Source organism: Salvelinus fontinalis, chromosome 13, assembly GCF_029448725.1.
Source record: "Salvelinus fontinalis isolate EN_2023a chromosome 13, ASM2944872v1, whole genome shotgun sequence".
Lineage (NCBI taxonomy): Eukaryota > Metazoa > Chordata > Actinopteri > Salmoniformes > Salmonidae > Salvelinus > Salvelinus fontinalis.
In genome coordinates, this window is record NC_074677.1 from 47540893 (window position 1) to 47568861 (window position 27969).

The 27969-nt window shown below is 42.2% G+C and overlaps 1 protein-coding gene across 1 annotated transcript; it reads left to right on the forward strand.

Annotated features, from left to right (window-relative positions):
- Positions 1–673: 673 nt before the first annotated feature.
- LOC129868825 (ubiquitin carboxyl-terminal hydrolase 32-like) lies at positions 674–27961 on the forward strand. Its single transcript, XM_055943100.1, has 34 exons — positions 674–918; positions 5937–6064; positions 8348–8453; positions 8724–8842; positions 9199–9358; positions 9471–9602; positions 9693–9800; positions 14829–14944; positions 15072–15134; positions 15232–15315; positions 15397–15458; positions 15555–15657; positions 15765–15957; positions 16117–16280; positions 16397–16537; positions 16645–16765; positions 17435–17589; positions 17748–17829; positions 17916–17990; positions 19462–19600; positions 19770–19875; positions 20027–20200; positions 20383–20557; positions 20819–20970; positions 21075–21198; positions 21543–21748; positions 21857–22041; positions 22162–22248; positions 22340–22460; positions 24558–24749; positions 24955–25198; positions 25302–25693; positions 25819–25911; positions 26052–27961. The coding sequence occupies exons 1-34, from the start codon at positions 861–863 to the stop codon at positions 26223–26225; spliced, it is 4734 nt and encodes a 1577-aa protein (XP_055799075.1). The 5' UTR covers positions 674–860; the 3' UTR covers positions 26226–27961.
- The last annotated feature ends 8 nt before the right edge of the window (positions 27962–27969 follow it).

Below are 27969 nucleotides of genomic sequence, written 5' to 3' on the forward strand. Positions count from 1 at the left end.
TAGGAAAGGAAGCTAGGAAATGAAAGTAATCTAGGAAAGGAGGAAAAGAAAAGGAGCTAGGAAAGGAGGAAAGGACAGGGAGAGAGAAAAGGAGGAAAGGAAGAAGGAAAGAAAGCTAGGACAAGGGAGCTAGGAAAGGAAAACATGAACTAGGAAAGGTAAGGAGATAAGGAAAGAGAGATTTGGAAGGTGGAGAGGAAGCTAGGAAAAGAGAGGAAAGGAATTTCAAGAAAGAAAAGGAGGTGTTTACATGTATGTGTTTGAGATTAACTATGACCAGTAGAGAGGCAAGGAAAGGAAGAAGAAAATGTAGTTAGGAAAGGAAGCTAAGAAATTAGGAAAGGCAAGGGAGCGAGGAAAGGAGGAAAGGAATCTAGGAAAGAAAAATTCACATCTATGTGGTAGGGATTAACCACGGCCAGTAGATGGGTATTGGTTTAGTGACCGGTTAGCTTTAGTGACAGGCTAGATTTATGGTGTTTTCAAGACAAATGGAAACTCGAAAATAACCGAGGTCAAATCATGAAGTCGGTGATCTCCAGGTTGGAAAGTCGGAGCTTTAGAAATATCGTTTTTTCCTGAGTACCTAGCGGTCTTGAAAGCACTGATTTAGTTATCCGAGGTCCCAGTTGTTTTGAACGCGGCAATAGTCACTGCCTGCTGCAGCTGGATACTATTGGCCTTGACAGGTGATCACGTGACTTTTAGTCGACGAGGCATCGGCAAAGCTTCGGTATACGCAAGGCTAGCTAGACATAATTAGATAGTTTTGACCGCAGTGTACAAGCTAGATAAACGAACAAAGCAGTTGCTAGCTGCCTTTTATATTTGTAAGGCTGCTGCTATGAAATGAGGAAAGCATGGGAGCCAAAGAGTCAAGGATAGGTTTCCTTTCGTATGACGAGGCTATCAACAGAGGTAAACATAATTGACAATTTGCTAACCTTGGCTAGCTAGCTGTCAACATTAGCGTTAGATTCATTAGCTAGCTGGCTAACTTAGCTTATGCTAGCTCTGTTGGATGGGTAATACGTTACTAGCTAGCTAACGTTAGGGCAGGCAATGAACTAGCTAACGTTAGTGGACTAAGGTTTAATTTAAATGGGTAGCTAATACTGCTAGCTTCAGGCTAGCATTAACGGTAATAAGACGCAGTACTGCGGTTAGCTAGTTTACATACTATTCTTTTTTTTACCCCAAAAAATGTACTTTACAGTACTGCCCTCGGGATCAGGATAGGTTGATGATGACATATGTATTGGGGAGAGGCCAACGACCGGAAAATAAGGCCTAGAGCTACTGGTAGCTAGCTGTCTACAGTAACTGTCAGTGCCCTGTCATCTAGAAGTGCATGAATGACACCACCAAGTAGCAGCTGCGCTGAGAGGCTAACGCTAGCTGTTTGTTGACATTGTCAATTTTACCCGTTTTCTCCCCAATTTCGTGGTATCCAATTGATAGTTATAGTCTTGTCTCATCGCTGCAACTCCAGTATGGACTCGGGAGAGGCGAAGGTCGAGAGCCGTGAGTCCTCCGAAACGCAACCCAGCCAAACCGATGGTACTGGGCCAATTGGGTCTCCCGGTCGCGGCCGGCCACCGCAGAGCCTGCACTCGAAACCAGAATATCTAGTGACACAGCTAGTACTGCGATACATTGTCAATTTAATAACGTTTTTTTTTGCATACGTTTACTGGCAAGAGTCATATTCAACGGGTGTTGGGCGTTAATTATTAAGTCTGTTATTCTTCGCTCTGGCACGCTCAGACAAAAGTGCTTTTAAATCGGAGTATTTGTATTTATTAGGGATCCCCGACTCTTCCTAGGGTCCAAGGCACTTACATTACATATAAAACAGTACATCAAATAACATAATTACACCACTATATATCTACAATGCAAAATGTATAATACCACCATGCAACAATATTACAATGTACGTGTGTGTAGAGTGCAAAGATGGTCAGAGTGAATTTATCAACAAACCCTGTCTTTCTGGTGTTCTAAGTTTTCAATTTATCATATTCATGGTATGTTATGATATTCAGGCCTAGCCTAGCGCAGGAACAGCAACTGGCCATATTTGAATTGTTTTTATTTGTATTTAACTAGTCAGTTAATAATTATTTCTTATTTACAATGATGGCCTACCCCTGCCAAACCCTACACCGGACGACATTGGGTCAATTGTGCGCCACCCTATGGGACTCCCAATCAGTTGTGATACAGCCCAGGATCAAACCAGGGTCTGTAGTGATGCTTCTAGCACTGAGATGAATGCCTTAGACCGAGGCACCACTCTAGAGCCCTACCGGTAATTAGAGCTGACAGAGCTAACTAGTAGTAGTTATACTGATGATGGTGTATGTGTGTGTCTGCCAGTACTGTATCGTTGACATTGTCTGTCTGGTGCTGTGCCAATGTTTCATTTTATCATATTCATGATGATAAAAAAAAAAGTTTTAAGTAAGAATATGCATTGGTCTGAAGACGAAAAAGAAAGGAAATTCACATGAGCACCACAATGTCTATTCCACCCAGGCTCTACCAAGTTTTCCAGCACACCACTTTGACCTACTACAATAGCTATGTTGGTATTGTGCTTCAAATTACGTATGAGTAGGCAGGTTGCTTAGAATTCAAACCTTCTCAAACAGCCTAATTTGAACTCTTAGTGCTTCCACAATAATGTGATTTGTACCACATACAAGGTAAAGTATTGGATTCTTCACACACCACAGTTTGACATTGTCCCATTACGCTACTTTTTCATACTTTTTAAAATTAATTGAATGCAAGCTTTGCTTTTATACTTACAATACAATCAGGCTTGATTGAGCTGTTTTTTCTTGTAGTAATGTGGTGCCTGCATGTATTTCCTTAAACCTTTATTTTAGCAAAACATGTAATCATAATAACACCCTTTTTTTGGTCAGTAGTTGCCCATCATAACAGAAAGTGGTGGTGTGTTGGACACAGTAGCTCAGATAGAGCCTGTCTGCATTCCTGATTTCTGTAACTGTTAGCTTACCTGTGTAATATTTAATTAAGCTCAGAATCACTTGTGTTTCAAACATGGTTATGTTTTATCAATTGCTGTGCTGATCAATGGAAAGTTCATTACCTCTGTCAAAATAATATGTACCTTCAAGTTATGTACTACTTTTTGCAATAAATATGGGGACGCATCAACAATATGCATTTATAATAGGCCTATATCTAAAAATACATACGGCAAAATGTATTTCTATTAACAAGGTAGTTAACCCACTGTTCCCCAGTAGGCTGTCATTGTAAATAGGAATCTGTTCTTAAATGACTTGCCTAGTTAAATAACTAAAATAATTATATACAGTACCAGTCAAAAGTTTGGACACCTACTCATTCCAGGGTTTTTCTTTATTTGTACTATTTTCTACATTGTAGAATAATAGTGAAGACATCAAAATTATGAAATAACACATGGAATTATGTAGTACCAAAAAGCGTTAATCAAATCAATATATATTTTATATTTGAGATTCTTCAAAGTAGCCACCCTTTGCCTTGATGACAGCTTTGCACACTCTTGGTATTCTCTCAACTAGCTTCATGAGGTAGTTTTCTAGAATGCATTTCAATTAACAGGTGTGCCTTGTTAAAAGTTCATTTGTGGAATTTCATTCCTTAATGTGTTTAAGCCAATCAGTTGTGTTGTGACAAGGTAGGGGTGGTATATAGAAGATAGCCCTATTTGGTGAAAGACCAAGTCTATTATGTCAAGAACAGTACAAATAAGCAAAGAGAAACAACTGTCCATCATTACTTTAAGACATGAAGGTAAAATTTCAAGAACTTTGAACGTTTCTTCAAGTGCAGTTGCAAAAACCATCAAGCGCTATGATGAAACTGGTTCTCATGAGGACCGCCACAGGAATGGAAGACCCAGAGTTACCTCTGCTGCAGAGCCTCAGAAATTGCAGCCCAAATAAATGCTTCACAGAATTGAAATAACGCATATCTCAACTGTGTGACTCAGGCCTTCATGGTCGAATTGCTGCAAAGAAACCACTATTAAAAGACACCAATAAGAAGAGACTTGCTTGGGCCAAAAAACACGAGCAATGGACATTAGACTGGTGGAAATCTGTCTTTTGGTCTGATGAGTCCAAATTTGAGATTCTTGGTTCCAACAGCCGTGTCTTTGTGAGACGATGAGTAGGTGAAAGGGTGATCTCCGCATGTGTGGTTCCCACCGTGAAGCATGGAGGAGGAGGTGTGGGGGTGCCTTCCTGGTGCCACTGTCTGACTTATTTAGAATTCAAGGCACACTTAACCAGCATGACTACCACAGCATTCTGCAGCGATACTCCATCCCATCTGGTTTGCGCTTAGTGGGACTATGATTTGTTTTTCAACAGGACAATGACCCAACACACCTCCAGGCTGTGTAAGGGCTATTTGACCAAGAAGGAGAGTGATGGAGTGCTGCATCAGATGACCTGGCCTCCACAATCACCCGACCTCAACCCAATTGAGAGGGTTTGGGATGAGTTGAGCCCGCAGAGTGAAGGATATGTTGGAACTCCTTCAAGTGTTATTTCATAGTTTTGATGCCTTCACTATTATTCTACAATGTGGAAAATAGTACAAATAAATACCCTTGAATGAGTACATGTGTAAACCTTTGACTCGTACTGTGTGTGTGTATATATATATATATATTTTTTTTACGGTTATGTTATTTTCATGACAGTCTTCATCAATAACCGTCGGTTATTAGTAATTTTGCCATTTCCTTTGGGTCGCAGAGATGCATCTTCCTACAATTATCGATAAGTTACAGGGCCTAAAATTAACACCTGCCAAATGCGAGTAGATTTTGGCATTGATGGGTCAGATGTCTATTTCACCAGCCACGTTGGCAGGTGGTCAGGGCTTCACCTGCAGTCCGTAAGTCAAGTATGAGCACACTTTATAGCTAAATTAATGCAGCAGTTTTCAAAGTGTTTGTCGTTTTGTTTCGTAGCTGGAAGTGAATCTCACACAAATACTAATCCTATGATATATATCCCACCTTGTGCAACGCGCAGCAACACTGCCTGCCTGGGGAGCTGTGTGCACTGATTGATGGGCTGAAGGTACATTTTTAGAAGCGCTGTGCACATGCATAAAAGTTGGTCTAATTTACTCACGTACTAAAGTGAGACTTTGTTATTGTGTTTCTTGGTTATTTACCTTTGTTTTGTTCACAAGAAAGATTGATTTTCAATGTTTGCTTCAAGTGCTAGCATCGGCTACTATTTTATTTAACCTAACTAGGCAAGTAAGTTAACAAATTCTTATTTACAGTGACGGCTTACCCCTTGTTCAGTGGCAGAACAACAGATTTTTATCTCGTCAGCTCGGGGATGTGATCCAAAAACCTTTCGGTTACTGGCCCAACGCTCTAACCACTAGGCTACTTGCCGCCCCTAGTCAGATTCTTTATCTAATAGGCACACTGTCACTGAGGACTCGAGCGGCTTGAGTGACCTGCCCTTGTTGCCATGGGAACCTCCCCAAAAAATGAAATAAAATGTATCAATTTACCACATCACTTTTTACTAGTAATACATTTATTGTGTAAGAAACATTACAAAGCATGCTCATCTTTTTTGGGCGGGGGGTTGTGTGTAATTATGTCCCCCAAAATATTTTGGCTGATGAAAAATCTGTTTGTGTTAGGCCCTGATTTTAGTTATGATGGTTGCTATTGTAATACAATTTAACAGCCATGGTGGTTGTGGGTTGGGGTAAAGGAGTTATGCAGATAGCCTTTGCTTGTATTTGTGACCATGGTTTGATGCTCTGCCGTGACCATGGTTTGATGCTCTGCCATAACCATTGTCCGTGTTTCATTTACAGAAAAGCGATTTATATTTTCTAAACACTTACGGTTTCTCTCTCCCTCCCAGTCACTGATGTGGAGCTCCAGCGTCTGAAGGATGCCTTCCGCAGGACCAGTGGCCTGTCCTGTTATATGAGCCAGCAGTGCTTCCTCAGGGAGGTGCTGGGAGACGTCGTACCACCCAGGGTTGCTGAGGTGAGCCTATTTCAACTGATAGAGGACCCCAGTCTGATGGGAGGGATTGTAGCCTATTGTGCTCTTCCGATGTTAGTTCACATTAGCAGCAAACGGGCTTGACTCTTCCTAACAGCTTTTGGAATGTGGTCCTGCAAGTCAGAGCATGTGATGATTGGGATTCACCCTTTTTCTTCATAATTTTACTTATGCTTGACAGTGAAATTATGTCGAGCATAACTTTTGCCCTCAGAACAGCTTCATTTCGTCGGGGCATGGACTCTACAAGGTGTCAAGCGTTCCACAGGGATGCTGGCCCATGTTGACTCCAATGCTTCCCACAGGTGTCAAGTTGGCTGGATGTCCTTTGGGTGGGGGACCATTCTTGATACACACGGGAAACTGTTGACCAGGAAAAACCCAGCATCATTGCAGTTCTTGAAACAAATCAGTGCACCTGGCACCTACTTACATACCCCCTTCAAAGGCACTTAAATCAGGCTCTGAATGGCAAACACACAATCCATGTCTCAATTGTCTTAAGGCTTAAAAATCCTTTAACCCGTATCCTCCCCTTCATCTGTACTGATTTAAGTGGATTTAATGTGACATCAATAAGGGATCATAGTTTTCACCTGGATTCACAGGTTATGGAAAGAGCAGGTGTTCTTAATGTTTTGTACACTCAGTGTATGTCTAATCAGTAGTCAAATTTTGGTTACCCAAGTGACTAACAGAGATGTTTTTATGTAAATGGAATGTTATAGAAGGTTCCAGACACTTTTTGTTGTTGCAATTTCCCTTGATTTTGAGAAACTTAACCCAACCACTAATTCAATTCCAAATCCTCGTTGTGCAGTATGGGGGCTCAAAAAACATGAACAAATGCTTCAAAAACACACATACATCCTTTTAAAAACTGAAATGCTCTCAGTATAGTGACACAGGTCTTTAGATGTTGTACACATGGAAATGGTCATTCCGAACTTTATCTGCATTGTTTTATACCATTTTGTGCACATCGAGCTGTTTCCCCTATCTAACATTATCCGTGTAGCCTACTGTTAGGATAGACGGTGAGGTATTGCTCGAGTCACAACAACATTGAATATAACGTTGCGGATAAAGTTCTGAATGACTCTTTCACGTGTACAACATCTAAAGACCTGCATCACTATTAGAGGTCGACCGATTAATTGGAATGGCCGATTAATTAGGGCCGATTTTCAAGTTTTCTAAACAATCGGATATCGGTATTTATTATTATTTTTAATTTTTTTTACACCTTTATTTAATCTTTATTTAACTAGGCAAGTCAGTTAAGAACACATTCTTATTTTCAATGACGGCCTAGGAACGGTGGGTTAACTGCCTTGTTCAGGGGCAGAACGACAGACGTTTACCTTGTCAGCTCAGGGGATTTCATCTTGCAACCTTACAGTTAACTAGTCCATCGCTCTAACCACCTGATTACATTGCACTCCACGAGGAGCCTGCCTGTTACGCGAATGCAGTAGAAGACAAGGTAAGTTGCTAGCTAGCATTAAACTTATCTTATAAAAAACAATCAATCAAACATAATCACTAGTTAACTACACATGGTTGATGATATTACTAGTTTATCTAGCGTGTCCTGCGTTGCATATAATCGATGCGGTGCGTATCGTTGCTCCAATGTGTACCTAACCATAAACATCAATGCCTTTCTTAAAATCAATACACAGAAGTATATATTTTTAAACCTGCATATTTACCTAAAATAAATCCAGGTTAGCAGGCAATATTAACCAGGTGAAATTGTGTCACTTATCTTGCGTTCATTGCACGCAGAGTCAGTATATATGCAACAGTTTGGGCCGCCTAATTTGCCAGAATTGTACGTAATTATGACATAACATTAAAGGTTGTGCAATGTAACAGGAATATTTAGAATTATGGATGCCACCCGTTAGATAAAATACGGAACGGTTCCGTATTTCACTGAAAGAATAAACGTCTTGTTTTCGAGATGATAGTTTCCGGATTCGACCATATTAATGACCTAAGGCTCGTATTTCTGTGTGTTATTATGTTATAATTAAGTCTATGATTTGATAGAGCAGTCTGACTGAGCGGTGGTAGGCAGCAGCAGGCTCATAAGCATTCATTCAAACAGCACTTTCGTGAAAAGAAAAAAAAATATTTCTACGACAGTGGTCACTCTACAAAAAACAACAACCTGTCAAAGAAAGTAGGTGAGGACTGGGCATGAATGAGTTGACATGTTTACCTGAACTCAACCCAGCTCCCTTCCCCTGTCTCTAGGTGATATACAGCTCATTCGGCGGGACCCCTAAAGGCCTGCACTTCAACAACCTCATTGTTGGGCTGGTTCTCTTGACTAGAGGACGTGATGAGGAAAAAGCTAAATGTGAGTATTGTAAGACAGACTTATGAAACCACTACAGATGTTTGTGTTGACCATGTAATTTCAAGAGTAATCATAGAATAATATAAATAATTGAATAGGATCTCTGTTAGAATAATATTTAAACAAAGTTTAAACCATCTTCACACTTAGTTTTTAGAGTGGTATGTAATTTATTTTCTTGAAAATATCTTCTGTGATTCATCCCCTTGTAAATATCACATGTGACTGAGTTGCATAACAGGCTAAGCTTCTTTTGTGGTTCTCCTTCAGACATTTTCAGTCTGTTTGCCAGTGATTCGGGCAATCATGCAACGCGAGAGGACATGGAAAGCATGCTGCAGACCGTGGATGGAGAGATCCCACTTTCTCTCAGGAAGTGTTTCTCAGAGGTCCGCTCGTATGCCTTAGTTGATTGAATATGTATTTTACTGTTTTTAACTCAACTTTTGACAGCCATGTTTTCACATATGACCTCCAGGGTGGGTGCAAATCTGTTATTACCATTCAGTGGCCCGTTACTTATTAGGCTACCTTTTTGTTCTATTACTAGGTCTATTTTTATCTGCAACATCTGTTCACTACAATAATGCCACATCCTAATCTATCCTCATGCCTTATCTAATTGTAAACTGCTGACAGGACTTAGCACACCTAGGCTTTCTTATCTGTTTAACCAAGTGCACAGGGCTGCTAATGCTACTTAACACAGAAAGATAATTGCACCTTTTGTTATTTTCTTTACCAGGGTGAGAAGGTAAATTATGAGAAATTTAAGAGCTGGCTCCTGCAGAACAAGGATGCCTTCACCTTCTCCCGCTGGCTCCTGTCCAGTGGGGTGTGTGTCACCCTGACAGACGATAGTGACACACCCACCTTCTACCAGACCTTGGCTGGAGTAACACACTGTGAGTGACGCTCATCCTGAGCCTTTGGGAGATATACTAAACAATAGCCTAGGCTAAGGGTCCGATATGATCACTAGTCTTGTCATGCCGCTTATTGATTTTTCTCTTGCAGTAGAGGAATCGGATATCATTGACCTGGAGAAGAGATACTGGCTGCTGAAAGCTCAGTCTCGGACCGGCCGATTTGACCTGGAAACCTTTGTCCCTTTAGTTTCTCCCCCTATTCATGCATCCCTAAGTGAAGGTAAGAGAATACACAGGATTTATTTATTGGATACTTATTTTGAAGGCAATCGTTACTACTTCCATTTTCAACGTTTCTCTTTGTGTCCAGGTTTGTTTCATGCCTTTGATGAAAACAGGGACAATCACATAGATTTCAAGGAAATCTCGTGTGGCCTATCTGCTTGCTGCAGAGGGCCTTTGGCAGAGAGACAGAAGTGTAAGTGGATACACAAGCATTAATCCTTGCTGATTGTCATTTCTTCATTACGTTAGCAATGTTTCTATTAACTTGTCCAGTGTTTTTTTTTTTACAGTTAGAAAATAGATACGAGAATTGCCTGCTACAGTGCGTTTCTATTAAACTATCTTGTGTCGATTCAAAACAGCTGGATGTAGTGACGTCACACCTAGGGCTGTTATGGTGATGTGACTGTTATGGGGACACCAGTAGTCACGTGTCATGACCGCAGTCAAATTCCATGTGATCGTTTGTCACGTAATTAGGCTTCTCCAAGCTCTGATGCTGCCGATGGTCATTAGTAGCCTACTAAACTTTTCAACTGCCTGGTACTCAGCACTCTATTGTTCCTGTAATCACTCGCGCAAATGTAATAGAAAATCACATTTGATTTGTCACATACACATGGTTAGCAGATGTTAATGCGAGTGTAGCGAAATGCTTGTGCTTCTAGTTCCGACCATGCAGTAATATCTAACAAGTAATCTAACCTAACAATTTCACAACAACTACCTTATACACACAAGTGTAAAGGAATGAATAAGAACATGTACATAAAAATATATGAATGAGTGATGGCCGAACGGCATAGGCAAGATGCAGTAAATGGTATAGAGTACAGTATATACATATGAGATGAGTAATGTAGGTTATGTAAACATTATATAAAGTGGCATTGTTTAAAGTGGCTAGTGATACATTTATTACATACATTTTTCCATTATTAAAGTGGCTGGAGTTGAGTCAGTATGTTGGCAGCAGCCACTCAATGTTAGTGATGGCTGTTTAATCAAACACTTCATGAGTGCCTATGAGCTCATGTTGGGCAACATTTCTATAGGCTATGCAATTGCGTGAGAAAACAGAGGATCCCATCAGATTTCTATAGGCTAGACCTACTATATTTATTTCTCAACTATTAAGCACATTGCTTCGCTACAACAGGAGTAGAGCCTACCTGCTGGCATGGAAAAGGAAAAAAATGGAAAAGCGTCCTCCATTCGCAACTTAAGTACATAATTGTTTTTTCCCCCCATGCCCCCTAAAATCTTAATTATTATCACACATATATGTAAAGACAACATTAAATTAAGAATAGTTTGATAGGCTAATATTGTCACCTATCACTTGTGAATGATGCCCAGCTTGTGCAAGAAACAGTGCATATCTTTTTTTATTTACTTTTTCAAATCATAGTCACACACCTCATGTATCCTAACCTATAGGCCTATATGTTTTGAGAAGGTCTGTATCACAACTAAAGAGGCCAAATAACATATTTATAAATTAACCACATTAATCTGCTTTATAACCGGTGTAGAGCCTAACTGGCATACAGTGCATTCGGAATGTATTCAGACCCCCTGACTTTTTCCACATTTTGTTACGTTACAGCCTTATTCTAAAATTGATGAAATTGTATTTTATCCTCATCAATCTACACACAATACCTCATAATGACAAAGCAAAAACAGTTTATTTTAATTTTAAATATTACATTTACATAAGTATTCAGGCCCTTTGCTCAGTACTTTGTTGAAACACATTTGGGAGCGATTACAGCCTATAGTCTTTGGTATGATGCTACATGCTTGGCACATATGCGTTTGGGAAGTCTGTCAGGTTGGCTGGGGAGTGTCGCTGCACAGCTATATTCAGGTCTTTCCAGAGATGATCGATCGGATTCAAGTCCGGGCTCTGGCTGGGCCACTCAAGGACATTCAGAGACTTGTCCCAAAGCCACTCCTGCATTGTCTTGGCTGTGTGCTTAGGGTTGTTGTCCTGTTAGAAGGGGAACCTTCTGAGGTCCTGAGTACTCTGGAGCAGGTTTTCATCAAAGATCTCTCTGTACTTTGCTCTGTTCATCTTTCCCTCGATCCTGACTAGTCTCCCAGTCCCTACCGCTGAGAAACATCCCCACAGCATGATGCTGGCACCACCATGCTTCACCGTAGGGATTGTGCCAGGTTTCCTTCAGACGTGACGCTTGGCATTAAGGCCAAAGAGTTCAATCTTGGTTTCATCAGACCAGAGAATCTTGTTTCTCATGGTCTGAGAGTCTTTAGGTGGCTTTTAGCAAACTCCAAGCAGGCTGTCATGTGCATTCTACTGAGAAGTGGCTTCCATCTGGCCACTCTACCATAAAGGTCTGATTGGTGGAGTGCTGCAGAGATGGTTATCCATCTGGATGGTTCTCCCATCTCCACAGAGGAACTCTGGAGCTCTGTCAGAGTGACCATCGGGTTCTTGGTCCTGACCAAGGCCTTTCTCCCCCGATTGCTCAGTTTGGCTGAGCGGCCAGCTCTAGGCAGACGAGTCTTGGTTCTTCCGTTTAAGAATGATGGAGGCCACTGTGTTCTTGGGGACCTTCAATGCTGCAGAAATGTTTTGGTACCATTCTCCAGATCTGTGTCTTGACACAATACTGTTTCGGAGCTCTGCTGACAATTCCTTCGACCTCATGGAATGTTTTTTTTTGCTTAGAAATGCACTGTCAACTGTGGGACCTTATCTAGACAGGTGTGCGACTTTCCAAATCATGTCCAATCAATTGCATTTACCACAGGTGGACTCCAATCAAGTTGTAGAAACATCTCAAGGATGATCGATGAAAACAGGATGCACCTGAACTCAATTTCGGGTCTCATAGCAAATGCTTATGTAAATAAGGTATTTCTGTTTAGATTTTATACATTTGCAACAATTTCTAAAAACCTGTTTTCGCTTTGTCATTATGGAGTATTGTGTGTAGATTGCTGAGGAAAAATAAGATTTAATCAGTTTTAGAATAAGGCTGTATGTGGCATAACAAAATGTAGAAAAAGTCAAGGGGTCTGAATACTTTCCAAATGCTTGTGAGATTCAAGATTGGGCAAGATAATTTTCACCATAAAAAGGCCCCTTTTATAATAATGCATAATCGCATTTGCCATCACTTGTTTACCCGCTATTTGATTGCATATTGTTACGTTTATGTTTATAGCCTACTGCGGGTGTGCGGAGCGCGGTGCTTATGTGAAGGAATAGCCTAATAGTTGATCAACATTTTAAGCTAAATGGTCAGCCTCATTGCTTTTAAAAGTTTTTTTGATACTAGTGGTTGTATTTAATTTGGGGAGCTGTCACATCCCACTACTGTCACAGAGATATGTTTGGAATATTTATTTATTGCACAGAAAGACAAGTTGACCAATAGAATAGGTCAACTTTTGTACTTTGGGGGATAGTAGTTCGACATAGGCTTGTGCTTTTGCTATCCGTTAGGGCTACTCATCTTATTGGCTGATGAAAAGTAGTGAACAGTTCTAACATCTTCAATATGCGACTTGGAATTTGAGGGATGCGTGCAGTTGCGTCCCAGATGTGTCTGTCTTCATTCATTTGTAGCCTACTTAGGTAAAATGCCTGTCAAGAAGGACACGATCACGTGACGGGCATTGGCTACATCTGAGAGAGCCATGTGACTGAGCGGTGCTTCCGAGCACGGCAGTCGGCAGAAGGGAATTATAATTAGCCTATTATATTCAGCCCAAGGGCACAATGGCTGTACAATGATTGGATTTTTTTAGGTAGCATCACGGTCACACAAGGGAGATGCCGCCGGGACATTCGAGGCCTGGAGAGAATATTATCAAGTGCTTGTCAAATTGTGAATGACAGACTGAAGTGTGTGCAGCGTACAACTTTTTTCAAATCATCATTAGTCCCATCATGTAGCCTTAGAATGTATTAAACATCAAAACATTTAGCCCAACGTTTGTATCATAACTCAAGTTGCATAAATAACTCTAAATTAAGCATATAGGAGGACCAGTTTCTTTGTTACCTACTCAACACAGAATAGCCACATGCACTTCCTATGAAATATCCTTTATTTTATTAAGCTATGCTCAATTGTATTCTTCATACTGTAAAATATTTTATTTTTTAAATGATGCCACGGAATTCTAAGCAAATATTGTCTGCTAAATGAACTAGTGTTGCCTACAGCCATATGCCATAGCCTTATCAGGGCCTAACATAAGGATAACTCAAAGTATATGCTATTCTGTTCTTCTGAAATGGACTATGATGGTGGAGGCTATATTAAATGGATTTATTTGACTTTTTAAAATGTAGATGTGCCAAAGGTCCGCATCAGTGTCTTGTTGGTTATGCTTGGAAGCCAGGACATGCTAAACGTGTTTATGCTAATTAATGGTCAATTACAGTGAGACCGGCAGTTATTTGCTTGACAATCACCAGCTGACAAAATTTCATGACTGCCACAGCCCTAGTCACACCTAAAATAAAAACTTTGTTTCTCAAAAAACTACAGTGTTGAATTAAAATGAAGTGTTTCCATTACCCATTTGAAGTGTTTCCATTACCCATTTGAAGTGTTTCCATGCCAATTTAGGCAAATTGCGCATTAATAAATTGTTGACTGCCTGCCTGTATGCCCTCCCACCTGTCTGTATGTCTCAGGTAGCCTGCGAAAGCCAGCATGGAATGCAAGAATTGATGAATATTTGCCATATTGTAATAATTCTCACGTGACAACATATAGCCATGGTCCGTAACATGGTGAAACTTGCACTCCTGTAGATCTGAAATAATTCAGCCAACAAGAAAAGCATGGCGAAGTAATTCAGGCATTATTGAAAGTCAGGACAATCCTTGTCCTGCAATGGAACATCATTTTTATAGATGTTGCAAGCAGTAGGCATTAGAATTAATTGTGGAGTGGCGTTTTATAGTTGTGTGATTAAATTATGTGCCCCGCATACCTTAAATTATTCAGCAATCGTAATTTATTCTAAAAACACAGTTTTCATAATTTGTCGCAAATAAAATTAGACAATTGAACTGCTAAAAATGTTGAAATTTCTCATATCGGTCAGTTGCATTACACATGGCGCAAGGATTTTGTTTACGACGTTGCTTTTGTCGAATAACCTGGGTCAATGAGAAACCTGCCTATTGACAGTTTCAATGTGGGACTTTCCCCTTGTTTCTTCTCCCCAGTCTGTTTCAAAGTGTTTGATGTTGACCATGATGGGCTTCTGTCTCGGGAGGAAATCACAGAAATGGTTGGAGCATTACTGGAGGTGTGGAAAGACAATCGCACAGACCCTCTACCTGTAAGTACCATTTGGCCAGACTGGACATATGATGGACATAATGTAGAAAATGATAACTGTTGTAGTGTTTGTAGTTAGTTTGTTTGTTTTACCCTGTTTCATAACCACTTACACTATGTCCCCTTAGGAAACGCACAGTAATGTCCATGCCATTGTGGAAGACATCCTGAAGGAGCATGACACCACTAAGGTATTACCTTACTGCCTGCATTGCTTTGAATTCTTACATATTTCTTCAATTTTGTCAGAAGATGTTGAAACTGGAATTTTGTTGTTTTGTTCTTAAGAAAGGGCATTTGACCCTGGAGGATTACCAAATATGGAGTGTGATGAGTGCACTTGCCAATGAGTTCCTCAACCTGTTGTTTCAGGTAAGAGCCAGCCACTGTGTTTCTACTTTGGTCATCATTATGTGCTTTTCTGCTGGTTCACCAGTTTCTGGTGGTCCCTAGGTGTGCCATATTGTCCTGGGGCTGCGGCCTGCCTCGTGTGAAGAGGAGGGAAAGATAATCAGGTGTGTGTGTGTCACCATGTCATTGTCCTCTCCTGCTGTCATACACATGCCCCTCATCAATCTACCACTCACAAACTCATTGACTTGTGTCTGCAGGGGCTGGTTGGAGAGAGAGAGCAGACACGGCCTCCAGCCAGGAGACTACTGGTTCCTCATAGCAGTGCCGTGGTGGCAGCAGTGGAGGGACTACGTCAAATATGTAAGCAAGGCTTTTTAGCTGCTTGACACCATGATCATCTGTTTCTCATAATGTGCCCACTCTACAGTATAATTTCTTGCTGTTGTGGTTGTTGGCGCCTCGTCCAGGACAACACGCACATCGTGGTGGAACAGCCGTCAGTGTTTGGCACAGGGAAGAGTGGTGTAGGGGCCCAGACGCAGGCCAGGGCAGAGCAGGGCCCAGAGGGGGAGAGCATGGCCAGCTCCCACAGCTCCCCAGAGGAGAAGTTCTCAGACAACATCTCCAGTGCATCAGAGGCCTCTGAGACAACCAGTGGCAGTGAGTGGCAAATAATTCTCAGCATTGCATTTAGAAAAACAGTTGAAAACTAGTATAGCTTAAGGTAATATTCCACTTAGTTGTTAACTATTGCATACCTGAGAGTGAGTCTTCCATTGAATGTCACTGAAAACAATTAAAACAATTTGCTCTCTTTAGGCCTTCTACCCCTGGGCTCGACTGCTACGGATATTTGCTTTGCCCGGCAGCATGAGACCCCAGATGTAGACAACCAGTGCTTCCTGGGGGCTGATGTGAACATGGCGGTTCTAAGGCCTGGGGCCATCGACAACCAGCCTCTGGTCATGTCGGAGCCCTTAAAGGTAAAGGTAGACTCCACCACCACCAACAACACTGTGGAAGTATGTTCCTATTCCTCAAACTGACATTACCATATTGTTTCCGTTTTACACCTGTCCCTCTTTAAATGTTCCCCCAGGCTCCCACATTGACCATGGAGGGGGGCCTACTGAGGCGCTCCCCATCGCTGATTCTAAGCAGGGACTTTGAGGTTGTGCCAGAGCCGGTGTGGAGGGCACTCTTCCACTGGTACGGAGCCAACCTGAGTCTCCCCAGGCCGGTATGTACATTTTAACTTGTTGATTTTCCATGTACAGTTATTAATCCTGATATTGTGTTAACCTCATATTCCCGTCCCCTCTCCTCTCCTCTTGTGGGCATTCCCAGGTGATCAGAAACACCAAGACAGACTGTGCTGAGCTAGAGCTGTTCCCCCGACACCTGCTCTTCCTGAGGCAGCAGCAGCCCCCTGCCCGCACCCCCCAGAACAACGTCTGGGTCAATATGGGTAAGAGCTTCCCCTGCATGTGTCTCCAGCACCTCTCCAAAGGCGGGACAAGAGTAGCACAACGGCCTAGTGACTTTCTGCTCCAAGAGTGTGGCAGGGTCAGTGCCACACTGTGAGTCTATTTTTACATCTGTGTTGTAATCTGATTATCTGACAGTCAGACCTTTTTGTCTGAAGCGTGTCTGATTAGATCATACTCTACATTCAACTCATTTCAAAAAGTTGTACTATTTTTGCATTTCTTTAATTCTAGAATAGTTTGTCCTGTTGAATAATAGTTCCCGTGTGTGCAGCTTGTGAGATCAGCTCTCTATTCTCTCTCCACACAACCAATAAATCTTTTTTTTTTTGTGTGACCTTTACGTGGACGTCACAAGACTGGTGGCAGCACAGGGTCACATTAATCTCAGTCATGTGAGATCACTTCTGTGTGGGGAAGTGGGTGCTCACTATGCATACACCCCTTTTTTCTGTGACGCGCAGGGCAATATCCTAAGATGTGCACGATCCACTGACGTCAATTCATGATCTGCTCAGATCTCAAGTTGGGCCTCAATGAATGGCAGAGCCTTTGGCCACAGCAAAACATTCTGGAAATGAGCTAACACAAGCGTTTACAGTTTTCCATCTATGAACAGTAATCAATGGTGTCTCCCGGTCCATCCCCAGGTAATGTCCCCTCTCCTAGTGCCCCCTTAAAACGTGTGCTGGTCTACACGGGCTGTTTCAGTAGGATGGGCACCATCAAAGACATCCATGAGTACCTGGCCCAGAGACTCCGCATCAAGGAGGAAGACATGCGCCTGTGGCTCTTTAACAATGAGGTGGGTGGGGACTCAGAAGGTTGACCCATCATCAACATACACACGCACAGTAAACACTCACGCTCCGATACACACACACACACACAAATTATCTCCACATTTTATTTATATTTTTACAGTTCAATTTCCAATATCTTTCAAAACAATGTATTCCACAGAATTATCTGACCCTTCTTGATGATGAAGACCATTCCCTGGAGGGGTTGAAGATCCCAGATGAACAGTACATGGTCATAGAAGGTATGTATCATAATGAATCTCTGTGTTAAATGGATTCATCATGTATTGTCAGGATGAGTAGATGAAGGTTTCTTTGTGTTCATTAGTAAGGAGCAAGGACATGAGCTGGCCTGAGGAGATGTCCTTCATCGCTAACAACAACAGGATGAACAGACACAATGGTAACACCATTACTGCATACAGCTACACCAATAGTACTACTATTGTGTGGTCCTTATTGGGTCAGTCCACCTCAAAAAGCACAAGAAAGAGGATTTTGACCCCCACCATCTCAATTTCTGTAGTTGGAAAAGGATAAGAGTAGCATTCCTGAAACATTATTTTGTTGAAATATAATTGGATCTCTGAGAAATTAAGCTAATTGATTGCACCCAAATTGGCCATTTTTTATTTATAGTATTCATATACCGAACATCTGATTTTTGATCTGATCTTCCTAACAATGAGTAAGACATGAGGAATTCAATACAATGATCAACAGCCACCCACAAGCAACATAGTGATAGCCCTCAGAGAACTGCCATTTGTTGGATTATTCAAAGAGAATTGGGTTGAAGCATTAGGTTGCTAAGACAAGGACAAACTGAATTGCTTTCATGGAGGACTGGCTTAACAATTTATTTTCACCATGAGCAAAAGCTATTGATTTTCTACCCAAAATTGCAACGAACATTTTGTGATCCATTTAATAAACACAAGAGACCAGAAAATTTGACAAAAGCGTGTGGCCATAGCAGGAACTGCGGCATCTAGTGGGAATAACCTGGTACTTTCACACTAATTTATGGTAAATAATGCAAGCAACTTCAATGGCTAATTCTTCTAAATGGGAGGGGACATCGCCAGATTCACAGGGAATACATTACGTAGGATGAAGAATCAATACGCCAAGCCTCAGCTCCGTACTGATACCGTATATACTGGTTGTTGTGGTGTGTGTGAGGGGGTCCGTGGGTGGCTTTTGAGATTTTTATTGTCTTTCAATGGTAGGAAGAAGTTTGGTCCAAATTGGATGTTGGGTACTATATTCATTGAATATATTATGTATATCCTATACATTTTAAAATGGCCAATTTAGGTGCAATCAATTTCTCAGAGATCAAATTATATGTCAACAAAATAATGTTGCAGGAATGCTAATCTTAGCTCCCGAGTGGTGCAGCAGTCTTAGGCACTGCATCTCAGTGCTAGAGGCGTCACTACAGACCCTGGTTCGATTCCAGGCTGTATCCCAACCTGCCGTGATTGGGAGTCCCATAGGGCGGCGCACAATTGGCCCAGTGTCGTCCGGGTTTGGCCGGGTAGCCGGGTAGGCCGGGTAGGCCGTCATTGTAAATAAGAATTTGTTCTTAACTGACTTGCCTAGTTAAATAAAAATATGTTTCTAACTTTAGAAACAATTTCAGAATAATCTGTGATGGTGGGTGTCATGGCTTGCTGAATTGACATGGAATGACTCTATTAAGAATTGAACACTAACTGAGCTGATAAGTACTTTGATATATTATAGATAAGCCTGTCAGACAATACTCGTTTTGCTTTCACTCAACATTAAAGGGGTCGTACTGACTGTTGTAGAAGCTTTTGATGGTCAAATAGCCTTCTCAAACTGTTGCCTCCTCCTGTTCACAGTCCCTACTGAGAAAGGTGCGACTGGACTGAGCAACCTTGGTAACACGTGTTTCATGAACTCCAGTATCCAGTGTGTGAGCAACACCAAGCCTCTCACAGACTACTTCACCTCAGGAAACCACCTCTATGAGCTCAACAGGTATATGTGTGCATTATCTTAGATTTACAAGAATGCATTCTTATTATAAAATAATGTATTTTTATTATACATGCTTATTGTATACTTTGAGCAAAACGTTGGTTAAATAAACCCACAGCAAGCAGAGATGAGTGTGCAAGTTTATTTGTACTGTTTCTCTTCATAACAGGACCAATCCCATTGGGATGCGTGGTCACATGGCCAAATGCTATGGCGATCTGGTACAAGAGTTGTGGAGTGGAACACAAAAGAACTTGGCCCCTCTGAAACTCAGAGTACGTCCACAAACAAGCCTTCAACTGACACCCCCCTCCAATAACACTAGAGTCTACCAACCTAAAAAGTACAGTCTTTCAACCTAAAAAAACAAGTCAAATGGTTGTATTTTCCCTTCTGTCCTTGTCTCTCCCCTGTCCCTTCCGTCAGTGGACGATAGCGAAGTACGCCCCGCGGTTCAATGGCTTCCAGCAGCAGGACTCCCAGGAGCTGCTGGCCTTCCTGCTGGACGGCCTTCACGAGGACCTGAACCGCGTTCACGAGAAACCCTACGTAGAGCTGAAGGACAGCGACGGGCGGCCTGACTGGGAGGTGGCTTCTGAGGTCAGAGTTCATAGACACTTTTCCTATTTTCATAGTGGAGCAATCCAGAAACCAGGCCCTGGGTGAATTACCTCATGTATCTGTTGAGTGTAAATGATTTGTGGGTGTAATATTAGCTTTCTGTGCCATCTTGAACTGCTAGAAGTTGTCTGGTGTGAGGATGTGGTGTTGTGTTCCCCCAGGCGTGGGAGAATCACTTGAGGAGGAACCGCTCCATTGTGGTGGATCTGTTCCATGGCCAGCTCAGGTCACAGGTCAAGTGCAAGACCTGTGGCCATGTCAGTGCACGCTTCGACCCCTTCAACTTCCTCTCTCTCCCCCTACCCATGGATAACTCCATGCACTTGGAGATCATAGGTGAGCCTTATAATGCAGTGTATACAGTACTACAGTTCAACATCCAGAAAATATTTCCCAAAACATCAAAGATTACCATCATATTGGAGATATTTGTCTCAGCATGTCTGTCACCTGTCCACCCTTTCCTGTGCTAGCCTCAGAGCTTTACAGTAACAGTGTGGTTTTGAATAGAAAGCTCCTTTGTTCCTGTTGTCTTGTGAGAGAAAGTATATTGGATCCCGTGCCTCTGCAACACTTGTCTTTGTTTCCTCTGTCCAGTCATTAAGCTGGATGGGTCATGCCCAGTGCGGTATGGCCTCCGGCTCAATGCGGATGAGAAGTACACAGGCCTGAAGAGACTCCTGAGTGAACTCTGCTGCCTTAACCCTGAGCAGATCCTCCTGGCTGAAGTCCATGCCTCTAACATCAAGGTAGAGCTATCACCAGCCATCATCTGTCCTCATCACTGTCCATCCAACCATCACTCTGTTCATATGCACATAGACTAGTGAAAGTCTGTCTACCCAATTTTTAGAATTTTCCACTGGACAACCAGAAAGTGCGTCGGGCGGTGAGCGGCTTTCTGTGTGCGTTTGAGATCCCGGTGTCAGGCGTATCCACATCTGTGGTGTCCTCCCCCACGCAAACAGATGGTGATGGTATACCGATTTGGTTCTTCTGTTTATCAGTTTGTTCTTCTCTTTTCAAAGGCATTTTTTTGTAAAGTTATTCAATCAAAGCCTTTGTCATATAAGGCTCTTTTTATAAGCAATCAGTGAGAAGTAATGAAAGGGATTTAGAATGCATAGTAGCAACCAAGAATGTTTTAGAATTTCAAGAAATGCACAGGTTTTAGATAACTGATGGAAAGGTAGCTACTTTGACACGGAACAATATAACAAAGCTAAATGACCATCACAGTAGCTGTCAACACTGCTGTTATGTCTTATTTAAGCCTTCACTGACAACTTGACAAGCTGTTTGTTCTTCATGTCATCTCCAGAAGCTCCAGCGCTAGCAAATGGGAATGCTGCCAAGGTAACTGAGAGTAACTCTCTGAAACTAGGAATGATCCCCAAGGGCATGCCCAGCACTGTAGTGCCGTGTGTCACAGAGGGCAGCCTTGCCAATGGTCTCCCCAACGGCCACGTGATGCACCCTCTGGACAGCCCTTTCGCTGGGTACATCATCGCCATCCATAGGAAGATGGTGAGAACTGCAGGATGGGCTAAAGATGGAGACAAGATTATCAGTGCATCAAGATTAGCCAAAGTCTATATAATGCTCACTTCTAAACTGTTTTTGTTTGTTTTGTAGATGCGGGCAGAGTTATACTTCCTGTCCAGTCAGAAAAACCGACCCAGTCTGTTTGGGATGCCGTTGATCGTGCCGTGTACAGTCCACACCAGGACCAGGGACCTGTATGACGCTGTTTGGACCCAGGTGTCCCGCTTGGCCAGTCCCTTACCCCCTCAGGAGGCCAGCAACCACGCCCAGGACTGGTCAGTCTCTCCAGACCACTCTGTGTGTTCTGTCAGGTGGCTTTGCAGTGCTCAGTCTTATCCTAATGGCACAGGTGTGTGATACTGTTCTGTGTGTTTTTGTTTGTTGTGAACACACAGTGATGACAGCATGGGCTACCAGTATCCCTTCACCCTGCGCGTGGTGCAGAGAGATGGCAACTCTTGCGCCTGGTGTCCGTGGTACAGGTAATTGTCTGCCCTGACAGTACAACATATCACAATACGGTTGAAGATGGAGAAGGCGTTAATTGATACCCTCTGTTGGTGTCCCCCACAGGTTCTGCAGAGGCTGCACAGTGGAGTGTAATGATGACAGGGCTGCTGTGGGGAATGCCTTCATGGCTGTGGACTGGGACCCCACTGCTCTACACCTCCGTTACCAGACCTCTCAGGAGAGGGTAAGAGAGACACGAGGCTGGGGATAAACACAGCAGTGGGACCCTAGAGGTCATATCAATATATTTATTCTAGGGATGTAATGATTTAAAAAAAAATGTTTACCTTTATTTATCTAGGCAAGCCAGTTAAGAACAAATTCTTATTTACAATGACGGCTTACCATGGCCAAACCTGGATGACGCTGGGCCAATTGTGCGCCACCCTATGGGACTCCCAATACATACTGATTGTTTCAAGCAAAACTATCAAAACTACTGCTAATGGTGAACCTGAACAACTGAAATAAAATCTTACGTAAGTCCCGATCAGCATGTAGCCTACCTATAGCCAGATGAGCGTAGTCTCCCTGGCAGTAGCTTAGGTTACCTTTACTCCGGGAAAAAGAAATTCAACAGCGCATTTGATAAGAATAACCTAGCAAATTACATTGGTTGTCGCTCAACTAATAAAGCCTAATATTGCACAAGCCATTTTACAAACACATAAATGCTGAAGGTGACACGCAGATGTGCCAGATCAGGAATAAGTCTTCCTCATGTTGGTCTACGAGTGAAGCTGGGCACAGTGCGCAGTTTGACTAGTCTACTGTTATTGCCTGGGGTTCTGCATGCAAAATTACTTGTAGATCAATGACTTAACACAGTTACATGCTTAGTTCAATACTGAAGGAGAGAGGACGCATCAGTTGTCACAAAAGATGAGGCATTTTCAGAAGGTAAGAAAAATAAAATGTTATTTGACCTGCGATTTGTAACATTTGAATAGATTTTCTGACCGACGCATGCTACATTGGATCAGTTTGTGGTCCTGCGGATCGATGCATCTTAAATACTTGGACCGGGGACCGATGCATATTGGTGAATCATGTAGCCTAGTGGTTAGAGCATTGGACTAGTAACTGGAAGGTTGCAAGATCGAATCCCTGAGCTGACAAGGTAAAAATCTGTCATTCTGCCCCTGAACAAGGCAGTTAACCCACTAGGCCATCCTTGAAAATAAGAATTTGTTCTTAACTGACTTGCCTAGTTAAATAAAGGTTGAAAAAAAAAAATTGTATTGTCATTTTTAGATATTCAGGGTAAAGTTGATAATTTCATAACAAGGACAGCAATCACTTTTGCTACCCACATGGTCGAAGCGAGAGAAGGGAAGTTCACTCCGATTCTGTCAACTTCCAAACAGTCTAAACCATTCGATTATGAGACAGAGGTGAAATCCAAAGTTGTGCTATATATTAATTGGTTATGTCATAGAAAATGTAAGATAAATATTGATGCATTACTAGCTCTAACACTTTAATCTGCAAAAAGGACATTAATTAGTGGTTGATGCTGATTTCAGATCATAAGTGGGGGGGGAACAAAAAGCAAGCATTGCACCCCCTAACTGATAGTGGGGTGGCAGATGCCCAGTTTCCCTTACGGCTCAGGTCAGGTGCCTATATACACCATAGACCAGCTGTATTCAAACTTTTTCAGCGGGGAACACATTTTTTTCTGTCGGAAATTCTGCCGACCCCCCCCCCCCCCCCCCCCCCCCCAACCCAAATCTAATGGCACACCCCTAAAATCTGTCTTAAAAAAATAGATTTTCACATCAACAAATAACCTTCAATTCATTACATGTTCATCTTAAGAGAACCAATACATACATTTACTAAATTAACTTTCTCACTAACGTTTGTATATTGTCCCATAAAATAACCTGTACTTTTATTTTTTGTCCCCCCCCCCAAAAAAAAAAAAACATTTTTATTTGCCGACCCAACGGCAATTCCACCGATCGCGACCCCGACATTAAATACCATTGCCATAGACACATACATTTATATATACACACAGAGACAGACAGACAGATGTCAGCTCAGAGAGGCCCATCAGCAGCAGATTTTACTGAATGTGTTTATGCAACCAATGTTAATGTATCACATCGATTCGTTCCTCTAATCAAACCGAATAATTTCAAACTAAAACGTATCGTTCCTGTATTGGGATCCCATGCATCGAATCGTCCTGAAAAGGAAAGATGCACATGCCTAATTTATTCCATATCTAATGGAACAACGACATAGACTAAGTAATGAGTGTGTCCTGTAGATCGTGGAGGAGCACCCCAGTGTGGAACAGAGTCGCAGGGCCCAGGCAGAGCCCATCAGTCTGGACAGCTGTCTGCAGGCCTTTACCAGTGAGGAGGAGCTGGGAGAGGATGAGCTCTACTACTGCTCCAAGTGCAAGACCCACCGCCTGGCCACTAAGAAACTGGACCTGTGGAGGCTGCCGCCCATCCTGGTCAGACATACAGCTCGTTCCCTCTGCATTAACTCCCCAGTCCTCTCCCTATTCATCTTAGTGTCTATGGGCAACAGTTGAAACCTATGCAAAGAGAAAGATAGAAACCCCCAGTCCAACAGCTTGAATGCCATGTCTGAATTACAAGACTGCACAGGACATCACCCACTCTAAAACGCTTTTATTCTGTCCATTTGAATTACAGATTATTCATTTAAAACGTTTCCAGTTTATGAATGGGCGGTGGATCAAATCACAGAAGATTGTGAGGTTTCCCAGGGAGACATTTGATCCCAGTGCTTTCCTGACCCCGAGAGATGCAGACCAAAGCCAACAGAGCTGGAGGGACGGGCTAGGGGAGGAGCTACACGACACAGAGGGAGGAGTATCAAAATCTGGGGGTGGAGACACTGTCTGTAACCCCACCCCAACTCTCAACAATGGGAAAGGTTTGTAAAGAGTCTTGACTGGGGTTTCAGATGTAGCTGTCACATCCCACTTATTCCTTTAGAGAGGCTGGTGTTCATCTATGAAAGTATGTTCTATTTTCAGAGTCTTTGTGCTCAGGGAGGATGGCCAGCACTCCCCTCAGCAGAGATGTCAGCCCCAACTGCAGCCCACAGAGTGAGGACAGGAGGCAGGGCCGTGGACGGGTGTTGCCCCTGGAAAGCAGGTACCAGCTATCCCTCAGTAAAGAGAGTCTGGACAGTGGCAGGGAGAGCCCCATGGAGCTCGAGGCCAGCGGGGTGGGGATGGGGAGCAGGGGAGAGGGCCTCAGCGACTCTACCTCTGGAGAGGACACGGCCAGGGACTGTGACAACACAACGTCTGTGTCTGAGCTGGAGAGCAATGGCTACACCGAGGACAGCATAGATCTGGAGGCCTCCCAGGACCAAAGAGACAAAATCTGCTTAGACCCCATGTACAACTTGTATGCAATTTCAGTAAGTATTAAATATTAGTTTTTCTCCAAGAATATTGCTCTTATAACCTGAAGACACAGGAGTGCAAAGTGACTATCTACCACCTGAAATATCCTCTTAACCACCAATCATTTTTGTGTCTGCAGTGCCATTCAGGGATCCTTGGAGGAGGCCACTATGTGACATATGCCAAAAACCCAAATGAAAAGTGGTACTGTTACAACGACAGTAGCTGTAAGGTAAGGGAAGTCATGAGTTTGAAATGCTGTTTTTGGAATACAATCTCTGGTATGTGATGCATTGTCCATTTGTCATCTATAACTCAGTTATTTGAAGTTCACAAGTATAAACCAAGCCGCACTGTGTTTTCTGTGTTCAGGAGTTGCGGTCAGAGGAGATTGATGCAGACTCTGCCTATATCCTGTTCTACGAGCAGCAGGGAGTGGATTATTCTCTGTTCATGCCCAAAACTGACGGCAAAAAGATGGCCGACACAACTAGCATGGACGAGGACTTTGAGTCTGATTATAAGAAGTACTGTGTTCTTCAGTAATGAACTGTTGATGTGTCAATGTGCTGCTGGTTCATCGACATGCTTGTGCTAGAAAACCACCTTCCTATTTGAATCTGAAATCTCTCAGGTTGAGATGAGCTGAACCTTAGAAATCATCCCTGGTGGTTAGAAGTGGACCACAAACCATTTTTACACCACCTCTTCTTAGTGGATAGACATTTTTTTCAAGCAATGGTACTCAAGTTATTTCGCGCTAGCGATGTCAAACAAAACGGAGGGCTGTGTATTGGTTTGTTTCAGCATCAACACCTTGTCGGAGGGTGACCATGCTTAGGCCCATGGTGCTGGTCCTAGGCCAGATGTGACAAGTATGTGTGTGTGTTTGTTTGTTTGTAAACCAATGCCAGTGGCAATATGTGTAGACACTAGACACATTTGATTGGTATTCTCTGTAGTTAAAGATGTTATAATACAATTGATCTAGTGAAATGTAACTGAACCCCCCCCCCCCCTCCCTCATTGAAATCTACAAAAAATGATTGCAGTAGAAGCAAGTGTTCACTACCTCATCATACCCTGCTTTGGACAGTAGTCAAATCCATAGTCACAATTCTAAAATGTCTCTTTAGAAAATACCCTTTTTTGTTGTCCTCAAATGTAAAGGAGTCAGACTCCGGACCGATAGGCCTGGATTAAATTCAGTGTTGCTGAACTACATTCATGTATTTGCATTGCAATGTATCTGTCTTTGGTGTTCATCATGCCAGGTATGCTAAGAACAAAGCCTCAGACCCCTTTACCTATCTGAGACAATCTTCCTGTAGCGTCTGCTTGTCCCATTCTGTGTGCAGGTCCATTCCAACAACATATCAGTCTGTGCCATTACAACATTGTGATGTTATCACATCAACAGTTGACTTTCGTTATAGTAGCTACCAGTAGGCCATGTCATACTTTATTATTGTGCCCAATTTAACACAATTCTTTATGCAAGTAATGAGATCACAACTTCAAAGAGCATAAGTTGTGGAGAATGTTGCATCTTTCTGAATGCCATAGGTATGATGTATTTGATTTAGGCAGAGGGACATTTCTTACAGTTTTGAGTGGTTGCACCTTACCGTTATGCGACAAGTGAATAGATAGCTTTTCCCCCACGCGCTTCGGAAAACATGTATTTATTGTAGCTATGTTGACATGCACTAGGTGAAACATTGTCACTAGGAGTTCAATTAACCTAATCGTATGAAGACACAAATCAAACTATTTAGGCCCTGAGCTACATCTGTTACAATCCACAACTCTCATTTCTGCTCTGTCTTTAAAGGCTTGTTGAGGTGTATGCTTTTATTTGGTTAATCAATTACTGATTATAACATCTGGACAGAAACCTACCCACTCTACCTGACATATGATGGTAGTATGGTAAGCATTCTGATGTCTTTACATTTTTAACCTTAGCTAACTGCTGTGGTGGTCATTTTCAGTATTGTCCCTCTGAAAACCTTGATACAGTGATTACTACTGAATGTTTTTTTTATTTTTGTCTATTTAGTTGTAATGTTTTCTTTTGATTTATTATTAATTTAATGTAATTTTCTAAAATGTTTATAGTCTAAATTTACTTTGCACTGACCCATGTGGGAAAATGAACATGTATTGTACATAAATACTTTTGGAAAAAGGATGTATTGGAATATGAACTGTAAAGATCTGTCTTGTATATGGCGTGATTAGGTTATCTAACTATTAAAGCAGGCAGCCAATAAAATACACAGCTTTT